Here is a 23914-nt window from a genome sequence, read left to right as displayed (position 1 = left end):
CAATGGTTCCCAGGGAGGGTCCCAATGGTTCCCAGGTTAATTGCCCCAGGTGTGGTGTAAACACTTGTTTACACTGTGCCAGGTGTGGTAATGTAAACTGGCTTTCCCATTAGATAAAATCATCTTTCCAGAAAATACTTAAAAGATGCAAATAGAGTCATGGGGAAGACGCCCCACAGAGCATTTCCTACATCCGCCTTCTGCCAAGCCTGGTCTTGTCCAGATGTCCTCCGGTGGGGCGGCACTTTCTCCCCACTGAATTCTTCCCTGGGGGTCAACAATCTTCCATGGCAAACCTGGTGGGTTGCAACCCGCCAAGCCCAAAGCATTTTGTGGGGACCTGTCCTCTGGAAGGGCTTCGGTCAGAGGGGGGTCTTCTCAGTGACGATCCCCAATGAAGAGTCCTGAAGGGCTCCTTCAATCCCCAGAGCTGAGAACATTTGGGGGTGGGGGGATTTGCTGTCCTAGGAGAGACAAGGAAAAGTCCTGCTTCAGCCTCACCTCGCTTCTGGCCCACAGCCCTGAGGGACCGTGAGACCCTGGACTTTATGGTGTTCTTGCGCAGGGGACATTTCCAGCTCTTGGCTGCAGAGGAGTTTCCTGGCCTGCAGCGCGCCCAACAGCAAAGCCGAAATCCCAATCGGAGGCCACACTAGATGCCAGTCCGGAGAGCAGCAGTCCAGACTCATCTGGGCCTAAATGGGAGCCTCTGGGCTCCTGATCCCCAAGTCAAGGCCTGAAAACAGCTGGAAGCAGCTGCCCCTCCCTGCAGCTGTGCCAGCTAGCTTTGGCCAGATGCAGATTTTTCCCACCAAGCTGGGCACAACACCCTTCTTAAACATGAGTTACCCAAAGTCATGTTTTAAGATGGGAGGCCTTACCAATCTTTTAAATCAATATCAATCAATCCCCAGCAGATCTTGCACTGCCCGAAGGAAATGCTTGGCCCCCATCCCCAGGCCTGCCACTGCCTCCCACTCCTCCGGGTCTCGGTGCAGCTGCTGGAGCTCCCGTGGCGCCCATGCTTGAGCTGGCCTGGGAGGCGATGGTCCCGAGGCTTCTGGTGGCCCTTGGAGGACCTGGAGTGGAGAGGCAGAGGGAGGCCCCCAATGCCAGGCCCATCCCCGGGCAGGAATGCAGCTATGCCTGTGGGCACCAGGTGAAAAACCAAGAGAAGCGAGGAGATAAGGCATGGCATAAGCACTTTGCAGAGATATGACAGATGAATCTTAGGTCATGTTACCAAAAACAAACAAACAAACCAACCAACCCTTTCTGATTTGGCACCAGTACCGGTGATTATGTATTTGCTATATTTACCTAGTGTGCTTACATAACCCAGAAGTGGTGCCAAAGTTAACCCAGCCCCAGTTAAATGCCCACAACCCCACTGAGCCTGGACAGAGGCTAACACCATGGAGCTGACAAGCACACTCTCCTTTTTCTTGGTCACCTACCTCTCCTGCCTCGTCCTGTTGTTCATCTGGAGGAAGTCCTCTGCCAGGGGCCGGCTGCCTCCTGGACCCTTTCCTCTGCCTCTGATCGGGAATTGCCTGCAGATTAAGGCATTCGAAACCTTGCCGTCCCTCCTCAAGGTAAGTCCACCTCTCTTGCCCAGGTGAAGTCGCAGAGATGTTCTCCCCTCATCTCCCTCTTGGGTCTCCTCAACCAGGACCCTGGATCTTCCTTCTCCGCGATCCCAAACGTTCTCAGCCGTCTCTTTCCAGCACCACCTACCTTGTAGCTTCCGTGAGAATCTTCGGGCTGAATCTTTTTTGGGGGGATCCAATCTTTTTTTTTATATATTTTATTTTATTTTGTCACAACAGTATATACAATCATCAACATAAACAATAACCCATCATGAGAGAAAAAGTATATATAAGTAAAAGTATAAGTAAAAGTATGCATATAATACTATAATGAAGAGAACAATAGGACAGGAACGGTAGGCACTTTTGTGCTCTTATGCACGCCCCTTATAGTCCTCTTAGGAATGGGGTGAGGTCAATAGTAGACAGTTTTTGGTTGAAGATTTTGGGGTTTTGAGTAGAGACTATAGAGTCAGGTAGTGAGTTCCAAGCGTTAACAACTCTGTTACAAAAGTCATATTTTCTGCAATCAAGTTTGAAGCGGTTGACATTAAGTTTGAATCTATTGTTTGCTCTTGTATTGTTGCGATTGAAGCTGAAGTAGTCTTTTACAGGAAGGATATTACAATAGATGATTCTCTGTGTTAAACACAAATCATGTCGGAGTCGGCGGAGTTCTAAGTTTTCTAAACCCAGGATTTCAAGCCTGGTGGTATAAGGTATTTTGTTGTTTTCGGAGGAGCGAAGAACTCTTCTAGTAAAATATTTCTGGACGCGTTCGATAATATTAATGTCAGAGATGTGGTATGGGTTCCAGACAGATGAGCTGTATTCAAGAATAGGTCTGGCAAATGTTTTGTATGCTCTGGTTAGTAGTGTAAAGTTTTTGGAAAAGAAGCTACGTAAAATTAAGTTTACAACTCTTAGAGCTTTTTTTTTGCTATGTAGTTGCAGTGGGCTTTGGCACTTAGGTCATTTGATATGAAAACTCCAAGGTCTTTGACAAGGAGGGGGTCGTCAGTAAGGTAATGTCCATCAAGCTTGTACTTGATATTAGGGTTCTTTTTACCAATATGTAAGATTGAGCATTTGCTGGTTGATATTTGAAGTTGCCAAGTTTTAGACCAATCGGAAACAAAGTCAAGGTCATTTTGAAGGGTAGAAGTATTGTTAGTGGTATTGAATAGTTTGATGTCGTCAGCGAAGAGAACACAATAACTTGAAATAAGATCACAGAGATCATTTATGTATAGTATGAAGAGCGTTGGTCCAAGAACACTACCTTGCGGAACACCACTTTTGACAGGAACAGGATTTGATAGAGCATTGCCAATTTTGACCACTTGTTGTCTGTTTGATAGGAAGGCATTTATCCAATTGTGGAGAGGTCCTGAAATGCCATAGGATTTTAGCTTTAAGAGAAGTTTGTCATGGGTTGGTCTTCTTTCCTTTCTTCTTCTTCGGCTTCCATCTAGGCATTCACACCTAAGTGAAGCCTGGGAAAGGAGTTTTCCCCCCTTGGCCGTCATATCTCGGATTTGGCGCAATCGCCTTCTGATCAAGCAGATCGAGCGTTTCCCGAGCAGCCACACAAACCAAGAGTAGAGGACACTTCTAGGCTAAAAGGAGCCTGATGGGGCAAGGGAAAATATTTTGCTTTCCTCATGGAACATTGTCAAGACTATTCGGCTGGCAGAGGGAAGCTTGTCGAGCGCCGCCCAAAAGCATGACACACAAGGTTGTTTTGGGGAGCAGCAATTCTATAACCTAGAGTAGGGATCTGCAAACTTGGCTCTTTTAAGACTTGTGGACTTCAACTCCCAGAAGCTTTGCTGGCTGAGGAACTCTGGGAGTTGAAGTCCACAAGTCTTAAAAGAGCCAGTTTGCAGACCCCTGACCTAGCGTAGCCACCACTCCTAGCACCCATTTTTATTTTTATTTATTTTTTAACAAAAAAGACCAAACAAAAGAAAAACAACAATACATGACATACGTTGACATAAAACATATATTCCTTCTTTACATCAGCTTCGTTTCCTTATTCTTCTCATATTTACATCCTTATTCCCCCTCCCGTTTCATTTAATTATACTTTTCTTTTTTGTCCCGTTCTCCCTTGTTTCTATATACCTTCTATCCTATCTATGCTTCTAACTATTCATTTTCTTTCATACATTGCCTACCACCCATTTTTAATTAGTTTAGTGTCTGGAATATTAATGATGAAACATCAGGAAATGCAAATCTCTCCTTTCCTAAGCTACACACCTGAAGGATGCAAATGCCGCCACCTTTGTCAAAAGATTCCCCAGAGCCGATTTCTGGAATTTTGGAAGCTTTGTTTCCAATACTTTAGGTATGTGTGTGTGGGGGTGGTGGGGTTTGGCTCTCTTCTGCCTTGGTGTGACTTTAGGGAATTGTGCAATTTTTCTTTGGACTAAGAGGTATCCAGCGTATTGTGCTACAGGATGAGTAAAGGAACGTTTATTTAGTAAACAACCAATATTTATGTTCCTGTTCCCAAGAACTGGACTGTCAAAGCAACTGGTGGTTCATGAGGCAGGATTTTTGGCATTAAGATTGTACCTCACGGCAACTTCAGTGGCTGCACTGCAAACATTCTGTGTAATTTTTTTTTTTTTATTTACATTTATATCCCGCCCTTCTCCGAAGACTCAGGGCGGCTTACAGTGTGTAAGGCAATAGTCTCATTCTATTTGTATATTTACAAAGTCAACTTATTGCCCCCCCAACAATCTGGGTCCTCATTTTACCTACCTTATAAAGGATGGAAGGCTGAGTCAACCTTGGACCTGGTGGGATTAGAACCTGCAGTAATTGCAGGCAGCTGTGTTTTAATAACAGGCTTCTTACAGCCTGAGCCACACTAACGGCTCTGCCTGCATCTGTACATAAAACCGTCCCGCGAGCTAAATGACTCTCGGCTCAGTCTAAGGCAGCGCTTCTCAACCTGTGGGTCGGGATCCCGTTGGGGGTCGAATGACGATTTGCCAGGGGTCGCCTAAAACCATCGGAAATATGGGAAGTATACTTGCGAGTCGAAGAATCGCGCTCCAATGGTTGACTCCACAAGCCAGTTGCAGTCTCTTCAAATCGCTAACTGAATTCGGCTTCAGGCGCGATGAATTAACAAAGAGAGAAATCTTTGCTCTGATGTCTCCCTCTCAAGCCAGCTGCAATCACTCCCAATCGCTAGCCTAATCTGGCTTCAGGCGCGATAAACTTATTAGGGGAGGAGTCTCCGCTTTAATGCTTCTGTCCTCAAGGCAATCACAAGCAGTTCAGATCGCTATCCAATATGGCTTCAGGCGCGATAAATTCAAAACGAAAATAATTTTACGGTTGGGGTCGCCACATCATGGGGAATTGTATTAAAGGGGTCACCACATTGTGGGGAATTGTATTAAAGGGGTCGCAGCTATAAAGGTTGAGAACCACTGGTCTAAGGCAAAAGTGAAGTCACCCCAGTGGTGAAATTCACCAAGGTTTGCCACCGGTTCACTGCGACCGCATGCGCAGTGCGTGCCAAACACGTGCCAAACACGTGATGCATGCGCACGCATCCACAGTGTACGCCAAACACACGCTTCGCACGCATGTCCAATGCAGATGCTACCGCGCAGTGTGGATAAAGAAGGCTTAAGAAAGTAAGCAGAACAGCGAGGGAGGGAGGAAACAAATGTCTCACTTAACAACAGAAATGTTGGGCTCAATTGTGGTTGGAAGTCGAGGATTGCCTGTATTTCCATCTCTTCTTTTGGTTCCTGTGCAGCTGCGGGAAAAATACGGCCCCGTCTTCACAGTCTACTTTGGAAACCGCCCGATTGTGGTCTTGTGTGGCTATGAAGCAGTGAAGGAGGCCCTGATTGACAAGGCGGAAGAATTCTCCGGGAGGAAAACCGTCCCTACCCTGCAGAGGACCTTCCAGGGTTACGGTGAGGGCTCCAGGCTGGCGGGGCAGAAGCAGGCCTGACTGTCCCCCTTTCCTGGTCACAGGGCCCATTGCTCTCCTCCGTTCCCAGGGGTGGCCTTTGCCGAGGGGGAGCGCTGGAAGCAGCTGCGCCGGTTCTCCCTGACCATCCTGAGGAATTTTGGAATGGGGAAGAAATCCATCCAGGAGCGGATTCAAGAGGAGGCCCAGTTCCTGCTGGAGGAATTTCAGAAGACCCAAGGTGAGGCTGGGGAGGGGGAGACGGAGAGAGGGCAGTGAAAGGCCTCTGGACCGACCGACCATCCAACCCAGTGGTGGGATTCAAATAATTTAACAACCGGTTTCTCTGCCCTAATGACTGGCTAGGTGGGCGTGGGCGTGGTGGGCGTGGCCAGGGGGTGTGACAGGCAGCACAGCCTCCTGCGCCCCCCTGGGAGTGAAAACAGGCTGCGAGGGGCTTGCTGCAGCCTCCATTCCCTGTTTTGGGCCTAGGAGGCCTCCCTGAAGCCTCCTGGGAGCGAAAATGGGGCATGTGGGGACTCCTAGAAGGGGCAGGAAGGGGCGGGGCCAGCCAACAATTTAACTGGTTTGTCCGAACCGGCCTGAACCGGCTGAATCCCACCACTGATCCAACCCATTACAGCAATGCTGAGATCAGATGTCAAGATGTCCAGAACATAAATATAGAATCACAGGGGCAGAGACATGACCTGAGAGGCAGGAGACCTTGAGCAGGGGCTCGGACTAGAAGGCTTCTGGTCCAGGAGATGCTTGGGCTGAAAAAGAGAATGATGGAACGCGGTTTCTTTCTTTGCTGATTCAAAGAGGCATCAGGCATCCCTTCCTCTCCAAATAATTACGTACAGGGGAAGAGAGGAACCCTAACCCACACCTCTCCCCCCAAAAATCCGGAGAAAATTGTTTCCCTCTTTGGCCTAAACCCATATTGGCGAACCTATGACACACCTGCCTGAAGTGGCACGCGGAGCCATGTCGCCTGGCAAGCACAGCGTCACCCGTTCCTCTGCCGGGTTTTAGGTGCGCATGCAGGCGGCAGTACCAGAAACTGAAATAGCTGGTCTTCTGTTTTCCTGCATAAGCATGCATGCCAGCCAGCTGATCATCTCGTGTGTACACGCGTGCCAGAAACACGGAAGAGTAACTGGTAGAAACCATAAGTTTATTTATTTATTTATTTATTTAAATTTTTATACCGCCCTTCTCCCGAAGGACTCAGGGCGGTGTACAGCCAAGGTTAAAACAATTAAATATACAAAATTAAAATATCAATTAAAATACATATTCAATAATGGCCAAATTAAAACCGTCAAATTGACCCAGACTAAAATACCCCATATAAAATTACTAAAAATTAAAAATTTGAAAATTTAAAAATCAAGCCAGTCCCGCTTGGATAAATAAATAAGTTTTTAATTCACTGCGAAAGGTCCGAAGGTCAGATAGTTGGCGCAAACCGGGGGGGGAAGTTCGTTCCAGAGGGTAGGTGCTCCAACAGAGAAGGCCCTTCCCCTGGGGGCCGCCAGCCGACATTGCTTGGCGGACGGCACCCTGAGAAGACCCTCTCTGTGAGAGCGTACGGGTCGGTGGGAGGCATAAGGTAACAGCAGGCGGTCCCGTAAGTACCCGGGCCCTAAGCCATGGAGCGCTTTAAAGGTGGTAACCAGAACCTTGAAGCGCACCCGAAAGACCACAGGTAGCCAGTCCAGATTGCGCAGGAGTGGTGTTACCCAGGAGCAATGTGTGGCTCCCTCAATCACCCGCGCAGCTGCATTCTGGACTAACTGGAGTCTCCGAGTGCACTTCAGGGGTAGCCCCATGTAGAGAGCATTGCAATAATCCAGACGAGAAGTGACGAGAGCATGAGTGACCGTGCATAAGGCATCCCGGTCCAGAAAGGGGCGCAACTGGCGAACCAGGCGAACCTGGTAAAAGGCTCTCCTGGAGACGGCCGCCAGGTGAAATTCAAATGACAGCCGTCCATCCAGGAGAACGCCCAAGTCCATCCAGGAGAACGCCCAAGTTCATTTTTCGGCACATGCATGTGCCCTGGGCAGCTCCTCTTCTGGTTTGCGGCCCAGACTCACGTGCCCAAAGCCCACGTATACTCCCCTTTCGGCACTTGGTGCCGAAAAAGGTTCGCTATCACTGGCCTAAGTGGTTCCTACGACATGTTGACCCTTCCTTTCTTCTCTCTTTCTCCCTCCGCACCAGGGAAGCCCTTCAACCCCATCTTCTTCCTCAACTGCTCCGTCTCCAACGTCATCTGTTCGATCGTCTTCGGCAATCGCTTCGATTACCAAGACAAGGAATTTCTGGCTCTCATGAAGATGATGAACGACAGCTTTCGGCAAATGAGCAACAGCTGGTCTCAGGTAGCTCCTCGCCTCTCTCAATCTGGCACTGTCCGAAGATGCTGGGCAGCTGCTGTGGCTTGGAAGGATAAGAACTTTGGTCCAAGACCCAGGGGGCAGCCAGGAGGGAAGGAAAGGGCCCTTGAAAGAAAAAATCTCCAAGATTAGAATAGAATAACAGAGTTGGAAGGGACCTTGGACCCTATACCACTTCGGACAAATAGTATCTTAAAAATTTCCAGTGTGGGAGCATTCACAATTTCTGGAGGCAAGTTGTTCCACTGATTAATTGTTCTAACTGTCAGGAAAATTCTCCTTAGTTCTAAGTTGCTCCTCTCCTTGATTAGTTTCCACCCATTGCTTCTTGTCCTGCCCTCAAGTGCTTTGGAGAATAGTTTGACTCCCTCTTCTTTGTGGCAGCCCCTGAGATATTGGAACACTGCTATCATGTCACCCCTAGTTCTTCTTTTCATTAAACTAGACATACCCAGTTCCTGCAACCGTTCTTCATATGTTTATTTGATTATTTAATTTCCTCTCCTATCAGCTTTATTCTGCAAACAGCATCTGCTGACTTATTCTTGAAATGCCGCATTCATTAACTGATTAATTGATCTCATTGAGTCCCTTTGGCTGGGCATCCACCGGCTGGAATGAGCTCTTTTGTAACGTGTCATACGTTACGGTAACAGAGTTGGAAGGGACCTTGGAGGTCATATAGTCCAACCCCCTGCTCAGGCAGGAGACCTGTACTAGGGATTCGAACCGCTGAACTGCCGACCTTTCTGATTGACAAGCTTGGTGTCTTAGGCACTGAGCCATATCCTTTCCCCTCTCGTTTCCCGCAGTTCTATGATATCTATGCCAACCTCCTGAGATACTTCCCAGGGCCCCACACCAAGATCTATGACATTCTGGAGGACATGAGGCTCTTCATTGCCAGGAGGGTGAAGAAGAACAAAGAGACCCTGGACCCCAACTCTCCCCGGGACTATATCGACTGCTTTCTCATCCAGATGGAGAAGGTAAGAGACGTGGAGGCAGCCCAGGATGATTCCCCCCAGCTACAAGGCTGTGGGTAGGCACAGGGCAGTGGTGGAATTCAATGTTTTTATTTCCAGTTCTGTGGGCTGTGGCTTGGTGGGCAGAGGAAGGATACTGTAAAATCTCCATTCCCACCCCACTCCAGGGGAGAGATACTGCAAAATCCCCATTCCCTCCCCACTCCTGGGGGAAAGAATATTGCAAACTCTCCATTCCCACCCCACTCTGGGGCCAGCCAGAGGTGGTATTTGCCAGTTAAGTTAAGTTAAGTTTATTTAATTTCTATACCACCCTTCTCCCAAAGGACTTGGGGCGGTTTACAGCCAGGATAAAACAGCGAAATACAAAAATTAAGAACAGATTTAAAAACAAATATTCGAATTTGGCTAGAAACTAGAAAACCCAATAAAAGCCCCATTTAAAAACCCATTAGGCCAGTCCTGCACGCTGGAATAAAAACATTTTCAGCTCAGGTCAAAAGGTCCGGAGATCAGGAAGTTGGCGGATCGCTGGTGGTAGCTCCGTTCCAGAGGGTTGGAGCCCCCACAGAGAAGGCCCTCCCCCTGGGGGTCGCCAGCCGACATTGTCTGGTCGACGGCACCCTGAGGAGACCCTCCCTATGGGAACGCACTGGTCGATGGGAGGCTATCGGTGGCAGTAAGCGATCCCGTAAATAACCCGGTCCTATGCCATGGAGCGCTTTAAAGGTGATGACCAACACCTTGAATTCTCCGAACTACTCAAAATTTCCACTACCGGTTCTCCAGAACCTGTCAGAACCTGCTGACTAGCACCCCTGGCACAGGGGGCTTTGCCACAGGGCAAAAGATGCAGCTCCTTTCCTGCAGAGGGACACTGGCAGAGATGGGGACGGAGACAGGTGAAGCAGGAAAGGGGCCTGGCTGTGGAGACAAGCCCATCCCCTGGGAATCCCTTGGTGTTCTGTCCTCCTTCGTCTCCGTCCGAGTGATGGCTTAATTAGCCGGCACTATCAGCTCTGGCAGAAAATAAGCGAGTGCCTGCCAAGTGTCTCTGTTATCTCCCTCGGCACCGATGAGTCACCCAGTAACAAACTTCAGCTCTTAGTTAATCAGTTGATTTGCCTGTTACAAAGAGGCACAGCAGCTCTTGCTTCCTTTATATCCTGTGGGGTGTGACTCCATGACTCAGCACTTCCTAGGCCTGCCCACCCCTGCTTCTGTTGTTCCCTCCTCTCCTGCCTACAAAATCTAGGATCCAACCAAGTGTCAGGCTGCCTCTGATTATATCTAGGAAAGAATACACCTTGACTTCATTTGCAAATAAAGAAAAGTACTTTTACTAGGTACATCTGGATAGCAGCAGTGTTAAGTTGAATCTGAGACAAAATATGGCTAACAATCTATATCCCCCTTATTACTCCCTCCTCTTTCCCAAGAGGTCATCAGGTCTGGTCCAATGCCAGCTCCTTCCCGGGGTTCCGTGGTAATCTTCTTCCGCAGGTCTCTGGCTGTCAATCATATCAGGAATGCAATGTCTGTTAGAGTTCGCGCTCAAACATTCCTGTTGAATTCAAAACATTAATCTCCCCTCCCCCCTTAATTATGTCAGACCGACAGTCTTAAAGGGCCCTCTCTACTTAACTTGAATCCAAGAGCTATTTACATTAGAAATAAAATCCCATGCTATCTAACAACTGAATATAAAAAGTACAAAAAGATATGAAGATTGGAGTGGAGGCTGACACCAAGCCTGATTGCCATCAGCTGGGTCTGAAGGCGTGGCCTGGGGTGGGAAGTGTCAGGGGATGGAGGCCTCGTTATCTCTTCCACCTGGCCTGCCTCTGGCTCCTGGAGCTGAGCCAGGGAAGCCGGTGCTCCCGAGGTAAGTCTTGACGGCCCTTCCCCCTCATTTTCCAAGTCACTTTCTGGCAGGAGTCCCGGCTCCAAGTCACTTTCTGGCAGGAGTCCCGGCTCCAAGTCACTTTCTGGCAGGAGGGCCGGCTCGGGGGGCGCAGACACAACATTTGGCCAGTTTGGCCACTTGCTATGACCAAGGGGCCATTTCTGTTTTGGTGAAACCAGGGGCTTAGTCAGCCTCCAATCAGTCTTGTCTCACCTGGTGTGCACCCCCCCCAACCCCAGCTGGAAACCCCCCCCACACCAGAGCTTCTCACACACTTGGGTTCCACTTTGCCTTCAGGAGAAGGACAACCCAGACAGTGAATTCAACCAGAAGAACCTGGAAATGACCACCCTGAACCTGTTTTTTGCTGGGACGGAGACAATCAGCTCCACCCTGCGATACGGATTTCTGTTGCTGATAAAGTACCCTGAAGTGCAAGGTATTTTTGGGGGGGAGGGTTATTCAGCCCCACCACAGTACATCTCTAGGCCAGGAAGCAGCCCCCGCCCCCCGCAAGTACCACCGGGATCGCTAGGCTAGTGAGAAGTTGCTATGAGCTGCATAAAGGCTTGGGTAGAACCTGAGAGCTACCCATGGAGGAGGTCAGGACAGAAGCTTCCCCTACTGTGGGGCGAAGGATGGGATGCCAGCCCCACGGCCCTTGAGAATAGCCCCCTCAACAGGTGGAGACCTCTCCTGTCCAGTTCTTTGGCCTCTCCCCTCCCCCAGCTGCTGTTCCAGATGCGTCAGAGAGAGTGCAGTTGAAGCAGGGGTGAAATGCTCCCGGATTGGACCGGATCGCACGATTCGGTAGCAGTCGTGGCCAGTAGTTCAGCAATCCAGTAGCGATGATAGAGCGAAACTCCGCCCACCTGCCCGGGACATCATTACTTCCTGGTTTTAACCAGGAAGTAATGTATTTTTTGCATGTACATGTGATGTGCGCGCACACTTCCGAACCGGTAAGGAAGGTAAGTAGATTTCACCCTTGAGTTGAAGCCACTAAGGTTAAGGCCACTTCTTGCCAGCAAAGATGCAGGAAGAAATCGACCGCGTGATTGGCCAGAACCGGATCCCCAACATTGAAGACCGGAGCCAGATGCCCTACGTGGACGCAGTCATCCATGAAGTGCAGCGGTTCAGCGACCTCATCCCCATGAACTTGGCCCATGCGGTCACCTGCGACACAGAATTCAGAGGCTACCTCATTCCGAAGGTCAGAGCCTTGGGGAGGGGGAGACTTGCCAAAGGGCATGGGGCTGGCATGCTGCCACCCTGGGTGCTGGCTGGGCTGCCCAGCAGGATCGGGCAGAGAAATCAAGGGGCCAAGGAGGGCTGGCCAGGAGGCAGGAGCCTCAGCTGGAGAGTGCTAATGGCCCAAAGGCAGTGCCCCCTCTCTGCCCATCCAGCTGGCCAGGTGTGATGTGGGGGAGGGTGTCGATGGGATCCCAAAGGATTGGCAAGACAGAAAGGTAGGAAAAGCCAGATATTCGGCACCTGTCCAAACAGCCCCCCCCCCCCACGCTCTCACTGCAAAAACAAGATCATCTCTTGGCCGTCTTCCCAAGATTGCTTGGGCACCTTGTGCCACCTGGGCGAAAGAACCTCTGCCCCTCTGCCTCTTCTCTTCCTCAGGGCACAGAAGTCTTTCCCCTGCTCAGCACCGTCTTGAATGATGGCACCAAGTTTAAAAGCCCTGAAGAGTTCCACCCGGAGAATTTCCTGGACGAGAAGGGGCGCCTGAAGAGGAATGACGCCTTCGTCCCTTTCTCTGCAGGTACAGCCACACCGATCCCCCCCTTTCTCCACCCCCCACACATGCACCCTCCCGGGCCAGGGTCCTTGGCTGCCCTTGGGATTTTTCCTTTTACGGCCTGCTTTTCCAGTTGCCATGCCAAGCTGGGATTGGGGGTTGCCTCAGCAGTTCTTGTGCATGTTGGACGCTCCTTTGCCCCCACTGGCAACTCAGGAACCCAGGCGAGAAGGTGGCCCTCTAGGCCAGGGGTCTCTAACCTTGGCAACTTTTAAGCCTGGAGGACTTCAATTCCCAGGCTGGGGACTTCTGGGAGTTGAAGTCTTCCAGGCTTAAAGTTGCCAAGGGTGGAGACCCCTACTCTAGGCTTTCCCAGAGAGTGCTGAGCGACTCCTGGCCATCCAGCTTCTGGCCAGGAAATGGCTTGGACCTGCCCGGAGGCTCTAAGCCGCTTCTTCTGGCCTCTCCTCACAGGGAAGCGCATCTGCCTGGGGGAAGGCCTGGCCCGGATGGAGCTCTTCCTCTTCTTCACCACCATCCTGCAGCGGTTCCGGCTAAAGCCCGTGGTGGACCCCAAAGACATCGACTTGACACCCCAGGAGTTCGGCTTTGCCACCATCCCACCTCTGTACGAGCTCTCGGTCATCCCCCGCTGAGAGGAGGGAGCCTAGCAGGTGGGCAAGTGCGCCCTACCTCTGGACTTTTGCACCAGCTGGACTTTTGAGGGGGGAGGGGCTGCACGGGTCCCCTTCTCTGCGCCCCAAGCGGGGCCAGGATCTCTCAGGGGCTGGGAAAAGATGCCTCTTTCAGGTGTTTGCCTTGAAAATATAAAGCTTTGCGGGGATGCAGGTGACCTGAACTGGTGCAGCCCTGGTTTCTTCTAAGCTCTCTCTCTCTCTCTCTCTGTGTTTGTGTGTGTGTGTCAGAGCTTGTTTCCTGGTTGTTATTGTGTCCCAGCACAATCACTGGGTAAATCTAGGTGGCCTACGTGGTATTGCTTCAAGAGAGCAAAGCAAAAGACGTAAGTGAGCAAAAGCCAGAGAAATGGTCATCTGCCCAGCAGGTTACCATAAAAAGCAAAGCTGGCTGAGGAATTCTGGGAGTTGAATACCATAAGTCTTAAAGTTGTCAAGGTTGGAGACCTCTGCTCCAGAGGGCCGCCGGAGCCTGGGGAGGCTGTTTTCGTCCCCCCCCCCCGAGGCTTGAGGAAAGGCTCCGGAGCCTGGGGAGGCTGTTTTCGTCCCCCCCGAGGCTTGAGGAAAGGCCTGGGGAGCCTGGGGAGGGCAAACCCTGCCACCCCGCCATGGTGCAGGAGGCTGACTAGGCCACACCCACCATGGCCACGCCCACCCTGCACCCAGCAACTGGGCAGAGAACCCCTTGCTAAAATTTTTGAAGCCCACCCCTGGATAAACCCACAGGCGCTTTGATGGGGATGGAGCATCACAAAGTCCCAGTCTTTCAACACATTATCCACCTCTCATTTCAAGGCACCTGTGCAGGTAATTCTTGATTTAACAACCATTCTGTTACATTTAACATTTCACGTTATGGTGGCTCTGACAAACATTACCTAAGACCTGCCCTTGTGACCACTTCAGCATCCCTCATAGTCACACAACCAGATTTTGGGCTCGTAACCTGCGTGTATTTATCACAATTGCAGCATCCTGGGGTCCCATGATCATCGTCCGAACTCATCCCTTCTGGCAAGCAAAGTTAATAGGGGAAGCCGGATGCACTTAATGGCTCTGATTCACTTAGCGACCATAGCAAAAAAAAAAAGATATAAAATGCAGCCTGACTCACTTAACTAAAGAATGAATTCTGGTCCCATTCCTGGTTGTAAGTCAAGGACGACCTGTAGTTGATCTCCAGACCAGTGGTCACCAACTGGTGGTCCGTGAGAAAATTTTGGTGGTCCGCAGAAAAATTATTTGCATTTTTTATATTGCACTAAATCAGGGATCCTCAAACTGCACCCCCTAGACTGGATACGTGCAATGAACGCTTGTGTTGCTGCAGAGAGTCTCCCCCTTCAGGGTCTTTTTGTGTGGGGTGGAGGGGGACAGAAATTCTGACTTGGGGTCTGCTTCAGCCTTCTGGTGCAGGGCTTTGGACAAAGGCTAGAGGGAAATGCTACTGGTGGCAAAGAGGCGGAGGGCCTTGTTTCAATGGGACTGCATCATGGCCTGGAACTGACTGACCATCTCAGCCCACTGAGCCTCCAGGTGCCTGTACCTGGCCTTGCACTCCCACAGGTCTTCCCTCTGCTTGGAAAGCCTATGCTCCTAGTCCTCAGTGAGGTGCTTCTGATGAGCCTCCTTCTTGGTCAGATCCAATTTGAACTGAGCTGTTTTGCCAACTCTTTCTCATGGTGGCTACTTAGCTCCAAGAACTGCTTCCTGTTGGCGCTCTAAGAAACCCGGGTGGGGAGATGAGGAGTGGCTGGGAGGAGAGGGGTGAGTAGAGGCTGGCGAGGTGCCCCTTGATGTGAGTGACATTGAGGTGCCCCTTGATGTGAGTGAGTTGGCCACGCCCATCCACACATGATCACCCAGCCACGCCCACCAAGCCAGTCATTAGACAGATCATATAAGTGGTCCTCAGGATTTAAAATTATGAATTTAGTGGTCCCTGAGGTCCGAAAGGTTGGTGACCCCTGCTCCAGACAAGGCTGCCGAGGTGACGATGAAGACTTCCAAATAATATCAGACTCCTTAAACTGGAACCCCACTAGAAGATCCTTTCCACATAAAGTCCCACTTGGAAGGCAGAGAACACACTGAACGAAGGAGAGGCGTTCCAATTGATGACATTTTGCAGGCCGAGAAGGTGGTTTGGAGCATTTCCCTGATCGCAAGACACAAAGCAATGACGACCACTGCGATAGAAGCCCAGGAGGTCGCCGCTATGAAGAGGCTGAATGCCGCCTTCCAGTTGGCTGCCTGGATCGTACACTGTGTGGCTTCAGGACAAGATACAGAAGGGGGGAAATAGAGGGTCTCTGGATAGTGGCTGTAGAGGCTGTGGAAGGTCACCACGAAGAGACCTTCCAGAAGAGTCTTGGCCAAGAGGTTGACCAAATGCAACCTGAGCTCTAGACCACCGCCCCAGGGCTGGCTCTGCCCCCCAAGGCACTTGCCCTGGACGTCCAGGGAGGGATACAGGAACACGCAGGCCAAGCTGTGGGTGAGGAGGCTGGCCGCCTGCAACAGGAAGAGATTCAAAGGGGAGATAGGAAAGGCTTCATCCCAACAAGCAATGAGGCAGCTCTGCTGGGTGGAATTGCACCGCAGGTCCGCCGACTCGTCCCGCCAAACCGTTGCGGCTCCTAAGATCAGGAATCCCAGACGCAAAACCATGAGACCAGCCAGGCTGGCTCGACACAGCCGTGGGGCTGGACCGCCAGTGCCACTGAGCAGAGTTGTGACTGTTTCTTTCTCCATGGAGTTGACTGTGGCTTTTGGCTGCAATGAAAAATATTGCAGATGGTGATTGTTACGCTAGCTGCTCATGTTTGTTGGAGGCTGCCCTGTATTAAATCATGCCCTTATAATATAATATAAAACGGAGTTGGAAGGGACCTTGGAGATCATCTAGTCCAGCCCTCTGCTCAATCAGGAGAACCTATACAATCTCAGACAAGTGACTGTCTAGTCTCTTCTTAAAAACCTCCAGTGATGGAGCGCCCACAATTTCTGAAGGCAAGCTGTTCCACTAGTTCAGGGGTCTGCAAACTTGACTCTGTTGTGTCTCGCCCGCTTTCACCGCAGCCGGGGCCTTCTTATCTGCTTCCGAACGCTGAGGAATGTCCTAGTATCCCTCCTGGCCCCAGCCCTGGCTCCATGCCCAAACAGGCTGAGGAGGAAGAAGTACCTCCAGCCCCCAGCTCTGGCTCCATGCCCAGGCAAACGGAGCAACTAGACCCCTCCCCCTCCCCCACAGCATGTGAGCCTGAGGAAGGTCAATTACCAACAGCTGCAGACTGGAGTGACCCTCGCTTCAGGAGAATTGATAGGCGGCGGCGACAGAAGGAAGGGAGGGGCAGGCCTGGATAAGTGCTGAGTCATGGAGCCACACCCCATGGCCTATATAAAGGATCTGCTTTCTGGCATTCTCTGAGTCAGGCAAAGTCTAATATATCTTGCTGAAGTCACTTTCTGGTCTCCTGCCTGCCTTGAGAACTTTGCTAGGACTTTGGCAGAGCTGCAGAGGCACGCCTGATTTGGATTTCCCTGACCCAGTCATCAGCGGAGGAGTGGCACACGACAGACTCTTTTAAGACTTGTGGACTTCAACTCCCAGAGTTCAGCCAGAACAAAGCTGGCTGAGGAACTCTGGGAGTTGAAGTCCACAAGTTTTAAAAGAGCCAAATTTGCAGACCCCTGCACTAGTTAATTGTCCTCACTGTTAGGAAGTTTTGCCTTAATTCCAGGTTGCTTCTCTCCTTGATTAGTTTCCATCCATTGCCTCTTGTCTTGCACTGGTGGCTTTGGAGAATAATTTGACCCCCTCTTCTTTGTGGCAACCCCTCATATACTGAAATATTGCTATCATGTCACCCCTAATTCTTCTTTTCTTTTAGGACTCAGAGATTGGTCCACAGATGGAGCTGGTGCATAATCTGGGCGGGGAGGGGTGTTCTCCTGGACTCGCAACTGCTGCGTGAGGAGCAGGTGGCAGTCGTGGCCAGGAGGGTCTATACACAACTGTGGGTTGTGGATCAGTTACACCCTGCTCACAATCGCCTACACCCTAGGCACTTCCCATCTTGACTGCTATGCTGTGCTCTATATGGGGCTGCCCTTGAAAAAATATATCCGGTATTGATTCGAAATCCAGTGGCCTGCATGGTTTCACGCAATTCTAGATTTGCACATGTGTCACTTCTCTTCAGGGAACTGCCTTTAAAACCTTACATGGCCTGGGGCAAGGTTATTTGAAGGGCCATCGTTTCTGGCCCACCAGGGAAGAAGATATGTTAAGGGGTCCCTTCCCCCAGGGGTAGGCTTCAAAATTTTTAGCAAGGGGTTCTCTGCCCGGTTGCTGAGTGGGTGTGGCCATGGTGGGCTTGGCTTAATCAGCCCCCTGCACTATGGTGGTGGGGGGGGACATTTTTGCCCTCCCCAGACTCCAGAGGCTTTCTTTGAGCCTCCAAGAGGGTGAAAATAGCCTCCCCAGGCTCTGGAGGCCTTCTTTTTTCCCTTTTTTTTTTCCTTCCTGAACTTTTGATAGGCCCGTTTTTGCCTTTCCAGAGCCTCCAAAACCTGCATCCAAAACGGACCACGTGGGGACTCCTGTGAGGGGTGGGCAGGGGTGGGCAGGGCCAGCCAGGAGTGGGATTTGGGGGTTCTCTGAATTGCACAGAAACTTAGCTAGAGGTTCTCCCGAACCCCTGCGAACCTCCAGCAGCCCTCCCCTGCCCTCCCTTATGCTTGACCTCAAGCAGGGAGTGGGCATGGCCAGGGTGGGTGTGGCGAGCTCATCACTCATGTCCGGGGCACCTATAGTGGCCCAAGTGCACTGCCAGAGAAAATGAACTCCTGAGTTCCGTTGTTCTGTCCTCCTTGTCTCAGTCCGGGAGACACGAGCAATGACTTAATTAGCTAGCAACTATCAGCTCTGGAAGCAAACTAGCGAGCATCTGCCAAGTGTCTCTGTTATCTCTCCTGATGCCGATGAGTCAACCAGGAAACCAGGAACAAACAGTACTTCATCTCTAGCTCTCTCCGTCTAAGCAGTTGATTTGCTCGCCACAAAGTAGTATAGCAGCCCTTGCTGCTTTTATACCTTGTGGCATGTGGCTCCATGACTCAGCACTTCCTAGGCCTGCCCCATCCCTGCTTCTGTTGTTCCCGCCTCTCCTGCCTATGAAACCTAGGGTCCAGCCAGGCCTGATTGCCATCAGCCGGGTCTGGAGGTGGGGCCTGGGGGGCGGGAAAGAGTCAGGGGACGGAGGTCTCATTATCTCCTCCACCTGGCCTGCTTCTGGCTCCTGGAGCTGAGCCAGGGAAGCTAGTGCTCCAGAGGTAAGTCCTGATGGCCCTTCCCCCTCACCTTCCGAGTCACTTTCTGGCAGGGGCCCCGGCTCGTGGGGTGCAGACACAACACCCATTTTTGGTTGCAATGGCCTCCTGCAACCCTCTGCCAGTGAAAACAGAGCTCGGGAGGGCCCTCCTAAGCTCTGTTTTAGGTTGTGATGGTTTCCTGCAACCCTCCACTCGCAGCCCTCCTGAGCTCTGTTTTTGCTGGCAGATGTGCCACAGGCCAGTCCTTCGCTGTTTCCAGGGCGGCCCCGCGGGCCAGACCTAAGCGCCCCATGGGCCGGATCCAGCCCCCAGGTCTTGAGTTTGACATCCCTCATCTAGTAGGACCAAGAAGGGCCTTGTCATGGCTGAATCGGCACACACCCCTGCTCTCAACCAGACAACGGATACGGGGAGCAGGGAAGGAAAGTATTGGAATGCAAGGGAGGCTTGGGAGGGAATTCAAGTGAGCCAACACACTCTAAAGTCAAACGCTAGGAAAACTCTGAGCTGCTCAGAATGTTCCCAAAACAAAATGAATACAATTGATCGCTGGACAACGAACCGTGGGGAGGTCCAAGGGAAAAAGGGAATTTTAACTCTGTTGTTTTTCCCAAGAAAAATGTAGAACTGGCTTTGCTACTTCTGTGCCTATATGGAATCATTAAAGTTATACTCTTGGTAAAACAATGTCAGGTTGATATGGAGCCCATCAAGTGGTTGCTTAGATGGTGGTCACCAGAGCAATGGGGGGTTTATTGGGTCTTGTTTTGGGGGGTTTATTTCTGTAACTGTTGTGTCCGCCAGTGGCCAGCGGAGCTGGTGACAGACTCAGACAGTGAGGAGGTTTGGAAGGAACATGGGCCACTCCTGGGGAAGGCTCTGATGAGTGGTCTGCAGAGATGGGGGCCAGGGCCGTCCGACAGTTATCAGCTGCCTTTGGAGTCAGATATCAGTGGGACAGAAGAATAGCTGGAGCCTGTTCCCGATGTGCACATGTGCAGAGCTGCCAGGAGAAGGGGGGTGGGTAAAGAACAAGGGCCGACTCGGGAGTAAAGGCAGAGATGAATGGCCCCCATAGGGAATAAAGAGGAGTGAAAGGGAATTTGCAGGAGGCAATTGGTTCAATTCATTAGAGTGAAGATCTGTTCCTGACTTCTTGCCAAATAATTGTTGCTCCAGCGTGGCGTTTGGAAGATATCAACCTGGCAGCTCATCAGGTTTGATAAAGGTCTGTAGTTGTGAAATCTGATGAAAGACTGTTTGCCAGAACTCCGCTGGAGAGGAATTTAACCTAAATAAAAGAGATTTTATCAGGGCGAGAAGTCTGCTTCATGATCTTGGGAAGCCTAGGTCAGAACAGTAACCCTCTCAGAGTCACCATGAGTTGGGCAGCTATATACAAAAACACTACACTACTAACCAGAGCATATAAAACATTTGCTAGACCAATTCTAGAATACAGCTCACCTGTTTGGAACTCTCACCATATCTCTGACATCAATACAATTGAACGTGTCATATTTTACAAGAAGCGTTCTCCATTCCTCTGTAAACAACAAAATACCTTATCCCACTAGACTTGAAATCCTGGGCTTGGAAAACTTGGAACTCCGTCACCTTCGACAAGACCTAAGTTTAACTCATAGAATCATCTATTGTAATGTCCTTCCTGTTAAAGACTACTTCAGCTTTAATTGCAATAATACAAGAGCAACCAATAGATTTAAATTTAATGTCAATCGCTTTAATCTAGATTGCAGAAAATATGACTTCTGTAACAGAATCATCAGTGCTTGGAATACTTTACCTGACTCTGTGGTCTCTTCTCATAATCCTAAAAGCTTTAACCAAAAACTTTCTACTATTGACCTCACCCCATTCCTAAGAGGACCATAAGGGGCGTGCATAAGCGCACAAACGTGCCTACCGTTCCTGTCCTATTGTTTTTCTTTTCTTCTATACCTTTATATACTATATAACCTTTCTGTATGATAGTTACATATATTGTTGTGACAAAATAAATAAATAAAATAAATAAAATAAATATACCGTATTTTTCAGAGTATAAGGTGCATCTTAGTTTTTTGGGAGGAAAATAAGAAAAAAGCTGATTGGCAGGTGGATTGGCCTCCCGGAATACCCCCAATCAGCTGTTTCCAGAAGTGAATTTTAGCAACAGGTTCCTTGGCTGTGAGCTCTGTGCCTTGCTTTTTTTGGCTTTTTTTTTCTGCCTCTGAAACTTCTGAAACTCTGTTTCAGAAAAAACTTTTTTTCTGCCTTGGAAAGCCTCCAAAACAGCTTCAGAAAAAAAGCCTCTGAAGCTCTGTTTGGGGGCTTCTTTTCTGAAGCTTCATTTCTGATGCTTTTTTCAGCCTCTGAAACCTCCGTTTGAGAAGCTGGGCGGGGCTACATTCGGAGTATAAGACACATCCAGATTTTCACCCAGTTTTTTTGGGGGGGGGAGTGCGTCTTATACTCCGAAAAATACGGTACATTTTCAGAATAAATAGACATAAGTTGCTCCCAGGTGCCTTTTCGAATAAGGTAGACTCCAGGCCCAAAGTTAGTTAGCCAGGAGCTTACGATGAAGTTGACCCAATTCACTTTCAGACCACTTGATGTCTATGGAGATTCTCAATCAACCAAGTCATGGTTATCTCTAAGATGCTTTTCCAAAAGGCAACTGCATTTCCTTGGTTTTTTTTTTTTTCTTTGAAAACATTTCGCTTCTCATCCAAAAACCATCTTCAGTTGAATGGACCGAAGAAGCTTCTTGGATGAGAAATATTTTCAAAGAAAAAAACAACAAGGAAGTCCAGTTGCCTCTTGAAAAAAGCATGCGAGTTTCAGACCATAAGCACATAAACATGCCACAATAGCTGGCTGTGTATAGCTAGCTGCTGGGGGTTCACAGGGAGAACCTCTAGCTAAGAACCCCCAAATCCCACTCCTGGCTGGCCCACCCCTCCCCTCCCCTCCCAGGAGTCCCCATGAGGCCCATTTTGGATGCAGGTAAGTGCAGGGCACGCACGGAGGCTCAGGGAGGGCGAAATAGAATAGAATAGAATAGAATTTTTATTGGCCAAGTGTGATTGGACACACAAGGAATTTGTCTTGGTGCATATGCTCCCAGTGTACATAAAAAAAAAGATACGTTCATCAAGGTACAACATTTACAACACAATTGATGGTCAATATATCAATATAAATCATAAGGATTGCCAGCAACAAGTTATAGTCATAAAGTCATAAATGGAAAGAGATTGGTGATGGGAACTATGAGAAGATTAATAGTAGAAAAACGGGCCTACTGAAAGATCAGGAAGGCCGGAAACGGGCCCATTCCCAGAGCGACCCGAGAGCCTGGGGAGGGCCTACACAGCCTGAGGAGGCTGTTTTCGCCCTCCCGGAGGCTCAAGAAAAGCCTCCAGAGCCCGGGGAAGGCAAAAAAGCCCCCCCATGCCATGGTGCAGGAGGCTGACTAGGCCCCGCCCACCATGGCCACGCCCACCCAGCAACCGGTAGAGAACCTCTTGCTAAAATTTTTGAAGCCCACCTCTGATAATCCCCCCCCCCCCCCGGTAATCCAAGTTGGCCCTGGTTAATCTGTGGATGGGGAACCCCAGAAACAGTAGACTAGCCAAGAGACTTGAAAAACATTCTTGAAGAAGGCCATGGCAAGCCACTTCTGCACTGTTGGCATGGGAACAGCAGACAGCCCTTTTGTAAGGAGCAGGAGTTAAGCTTGGCTCAAGGGAGAAAGTTATATTCAAACATCACACTAAGCTATTGTTCACCGAATAAGCCACAATTGACCGGATTCGCACAATGCAAAGTTGAGGATGGGTGGTCTGTGAACCTCCTACAGCTTTATTTCCAGAGCTTCTGGAAGGCTATGAAAGATCAGACGTGTTTACTCAGACTTCTTGGAGGCAACTGCATTATAAATCTCCTGTAAGGCTTTAACGTTGCAACATCTTAACTTTGTGTTTTAAACAAACCTCTTCCAAAACATTCGGCAACCCAGTACTGAGCCATGAACCCAATCCTGCATTTGGTTAACACAGCAAAAATGATAATATTTTTTTGTTGCTTTAGCACAATGTGGGAATTGATTCTGAAAGTTGTAATACGCCAGTAAGAAGAGTCTACTGGTCTACTAAAAGTAAGAAGAGTTGAAGACTCTTACACACACACACACACACACACAGAGAGAGAGAGAGAGAGAGAGAGAGAGAGAGTAGTGGCCAAAATTGTGGAAACCTTTTGGGAAAAGTGTATTTTCTAAAACTAGCTAATAACACCACCTTTTTTTGGAGTAATACCATAAAATTATATATCAATGGAAAGATATTGTAATTTAGTCAAGAATGTAATGCAATAACTTTTATGAAGGATTTGCTATTAGAATAGCAGATAGAGTATAAAGAAGAAAAGTGGAAGACATAGAAAAAATGAGATACACAAAAATGATCACCATGTCGGGTTTTTTTTTTGTTTACATTTATACCCCGCCCTTCTCCGAAGACTCAGGGCGGCTTACAATGTATAAGACAATAGTCTCATTCTATTTGTATATTTTTTTACAAAGTCAACTTATTGCCCCCCCAACAATCTGGGTCCTCATTTTACCTACCTTATAAAGGGTGGAAGGCTGAGTCAACCTTGGGCCGGGCTCGAACCTGCAGTAATTGCAGGCTCTGTGTTCTAATAACAGGCTTCTCTACTGCCTGAGCTATCCCGGTTAATAGTTGGGTAACCTTTAGCATGAATTACGGCCTTACAACGTCTTCCCACGGAGTGAACCAAGTCTTTTAGTTCGGCAGCTGTTATCATGTGAAACCAAGATAGAAGGATGGCTTCTATTAACTGGGTTTTATTGCTGGGTCGCTTCTGACTAACAAGTTTCTTTAGTTGGCTCCATCGATTTTCAGTTGGGTTAAGGTCTGGACTATTGCAGGCCATTCCAGCAGTGGAATAGGATTATCCTGAGACTCCCAAAAGGGTGGTGTTATTAGCCATCAAACCTCAAAAATACACTTTTCCCAAAAGGTTTCCACAATTTTGGCCACTACTCACTCACTCACTCTCTCTCTCTCTCTCTCTCTCTCTCTCTGTGTGTATACAGGTAGTTCTCAACTTACGACCACAATTGAGTGAAATATTTCTGTTGCTAAGTGAGATGTCTGTTAAGTGAATTTTGCCCCATTTTACGACCTTTCTTGCCACAGTTGTTAAGTGGATCACTGCAATTGTTAAGTTAGTAACACTATTGTTAAGTGAAC

General features: G+C 49.3%; 2 protein-coding genes across 2 annotated transcripts; one reads left to right on the top strand and one right to left on the bottom strand.

Annotated features, from left to right (window-relative positions):
- Nucleotides 1–1372: 1372 nt before the first annotated feature.
- LOC131188307 (cytochrome P450 2G1-like) lies at nt 1373–13470 on the top strand. The gene is made up of 9 exons (XM_058163502.1): nt 1373–1595; nt 5386–5548; nt 5636–5785; nt 7777–7937; nt 8765–8941; nt 11142–11283; nt 11873–12060; nt 12480–12621; nt 13072–13470. The coding sequence occupies exons 1-9, from the start codon at nt 1416–1418 to the stop codon at nt 13251–13253; spliced, it is 1485 nt and encodes a 494-aa protein (XP_058019485.1). The 5' UTR covers nt 1373–1415; the 3' UTR covers nt 13254–13470.
- Nucleotides 13471–15317: 1847 nt separating this feature from the next.
- Nucleotides 15318–16046, bottom strand: LOC131188144 (gap junction beta-7 protein-like). The gene has a single exon (XM_058163189.1). It carries the CDS (start codon nt 16044–16046, stop codon nt 15318–15320), a length of 729 nt encoding a protein of 242 aa, XP_058019172.1.
- Between the last annotated feature and the right edge of the window lie 7868 nt (nt 16047–23914).

This window comes from Ahaetulla prasina, chromosome 1 (assembly GCF_028640845.1).
Source record: "Ahaetulla prasina isolate Xishuangbanna chromosome 1, ASM2864084v1, whole genome shotgun sequence".
Taxonomy (NCBI): Eukaryota; Metazoa; Chordata; class Lepidosauria; order Squamata; family Colubridae; genus Ahaetulla; species Ahaetulla prasina.
The sequence above is the reverse complement of the archived record's forward strand: the minus strand, read 5'-3'. Positions and strand labels throughout refer to the sequence as shown.

Coding starts and splice junctions, on each gene's coding strand:
- LOC131188307 (XM_058163502.1), top strand. CDS start 1,416: ATGGAGCTGACAAGCACACTCTCCTTTTTCTTGGTCACCTACCTCTCC. Junction 5,786..7,776: donor GGAATTTCAGAAGACCCAAG/GTGAGGCTGGGG, acceptor CCTCCGCACCAG/GGAAGCCCTTCAACCCCATC. Junction 12,622..13,071: donor CTTCGTCCCTTTCTCTGCAG/GTACAGCCACAC, acceptor CTCTCCTCACAG/GGAAGCGCATCTGCCTGGGG.
- LOC131188144 (XM_058163189.1), bottom strand. CDS start 16,046: ATGGAGAAAGAAACAGTCACAACTCTGCTCAGTGGCACTGGCGGTCCA.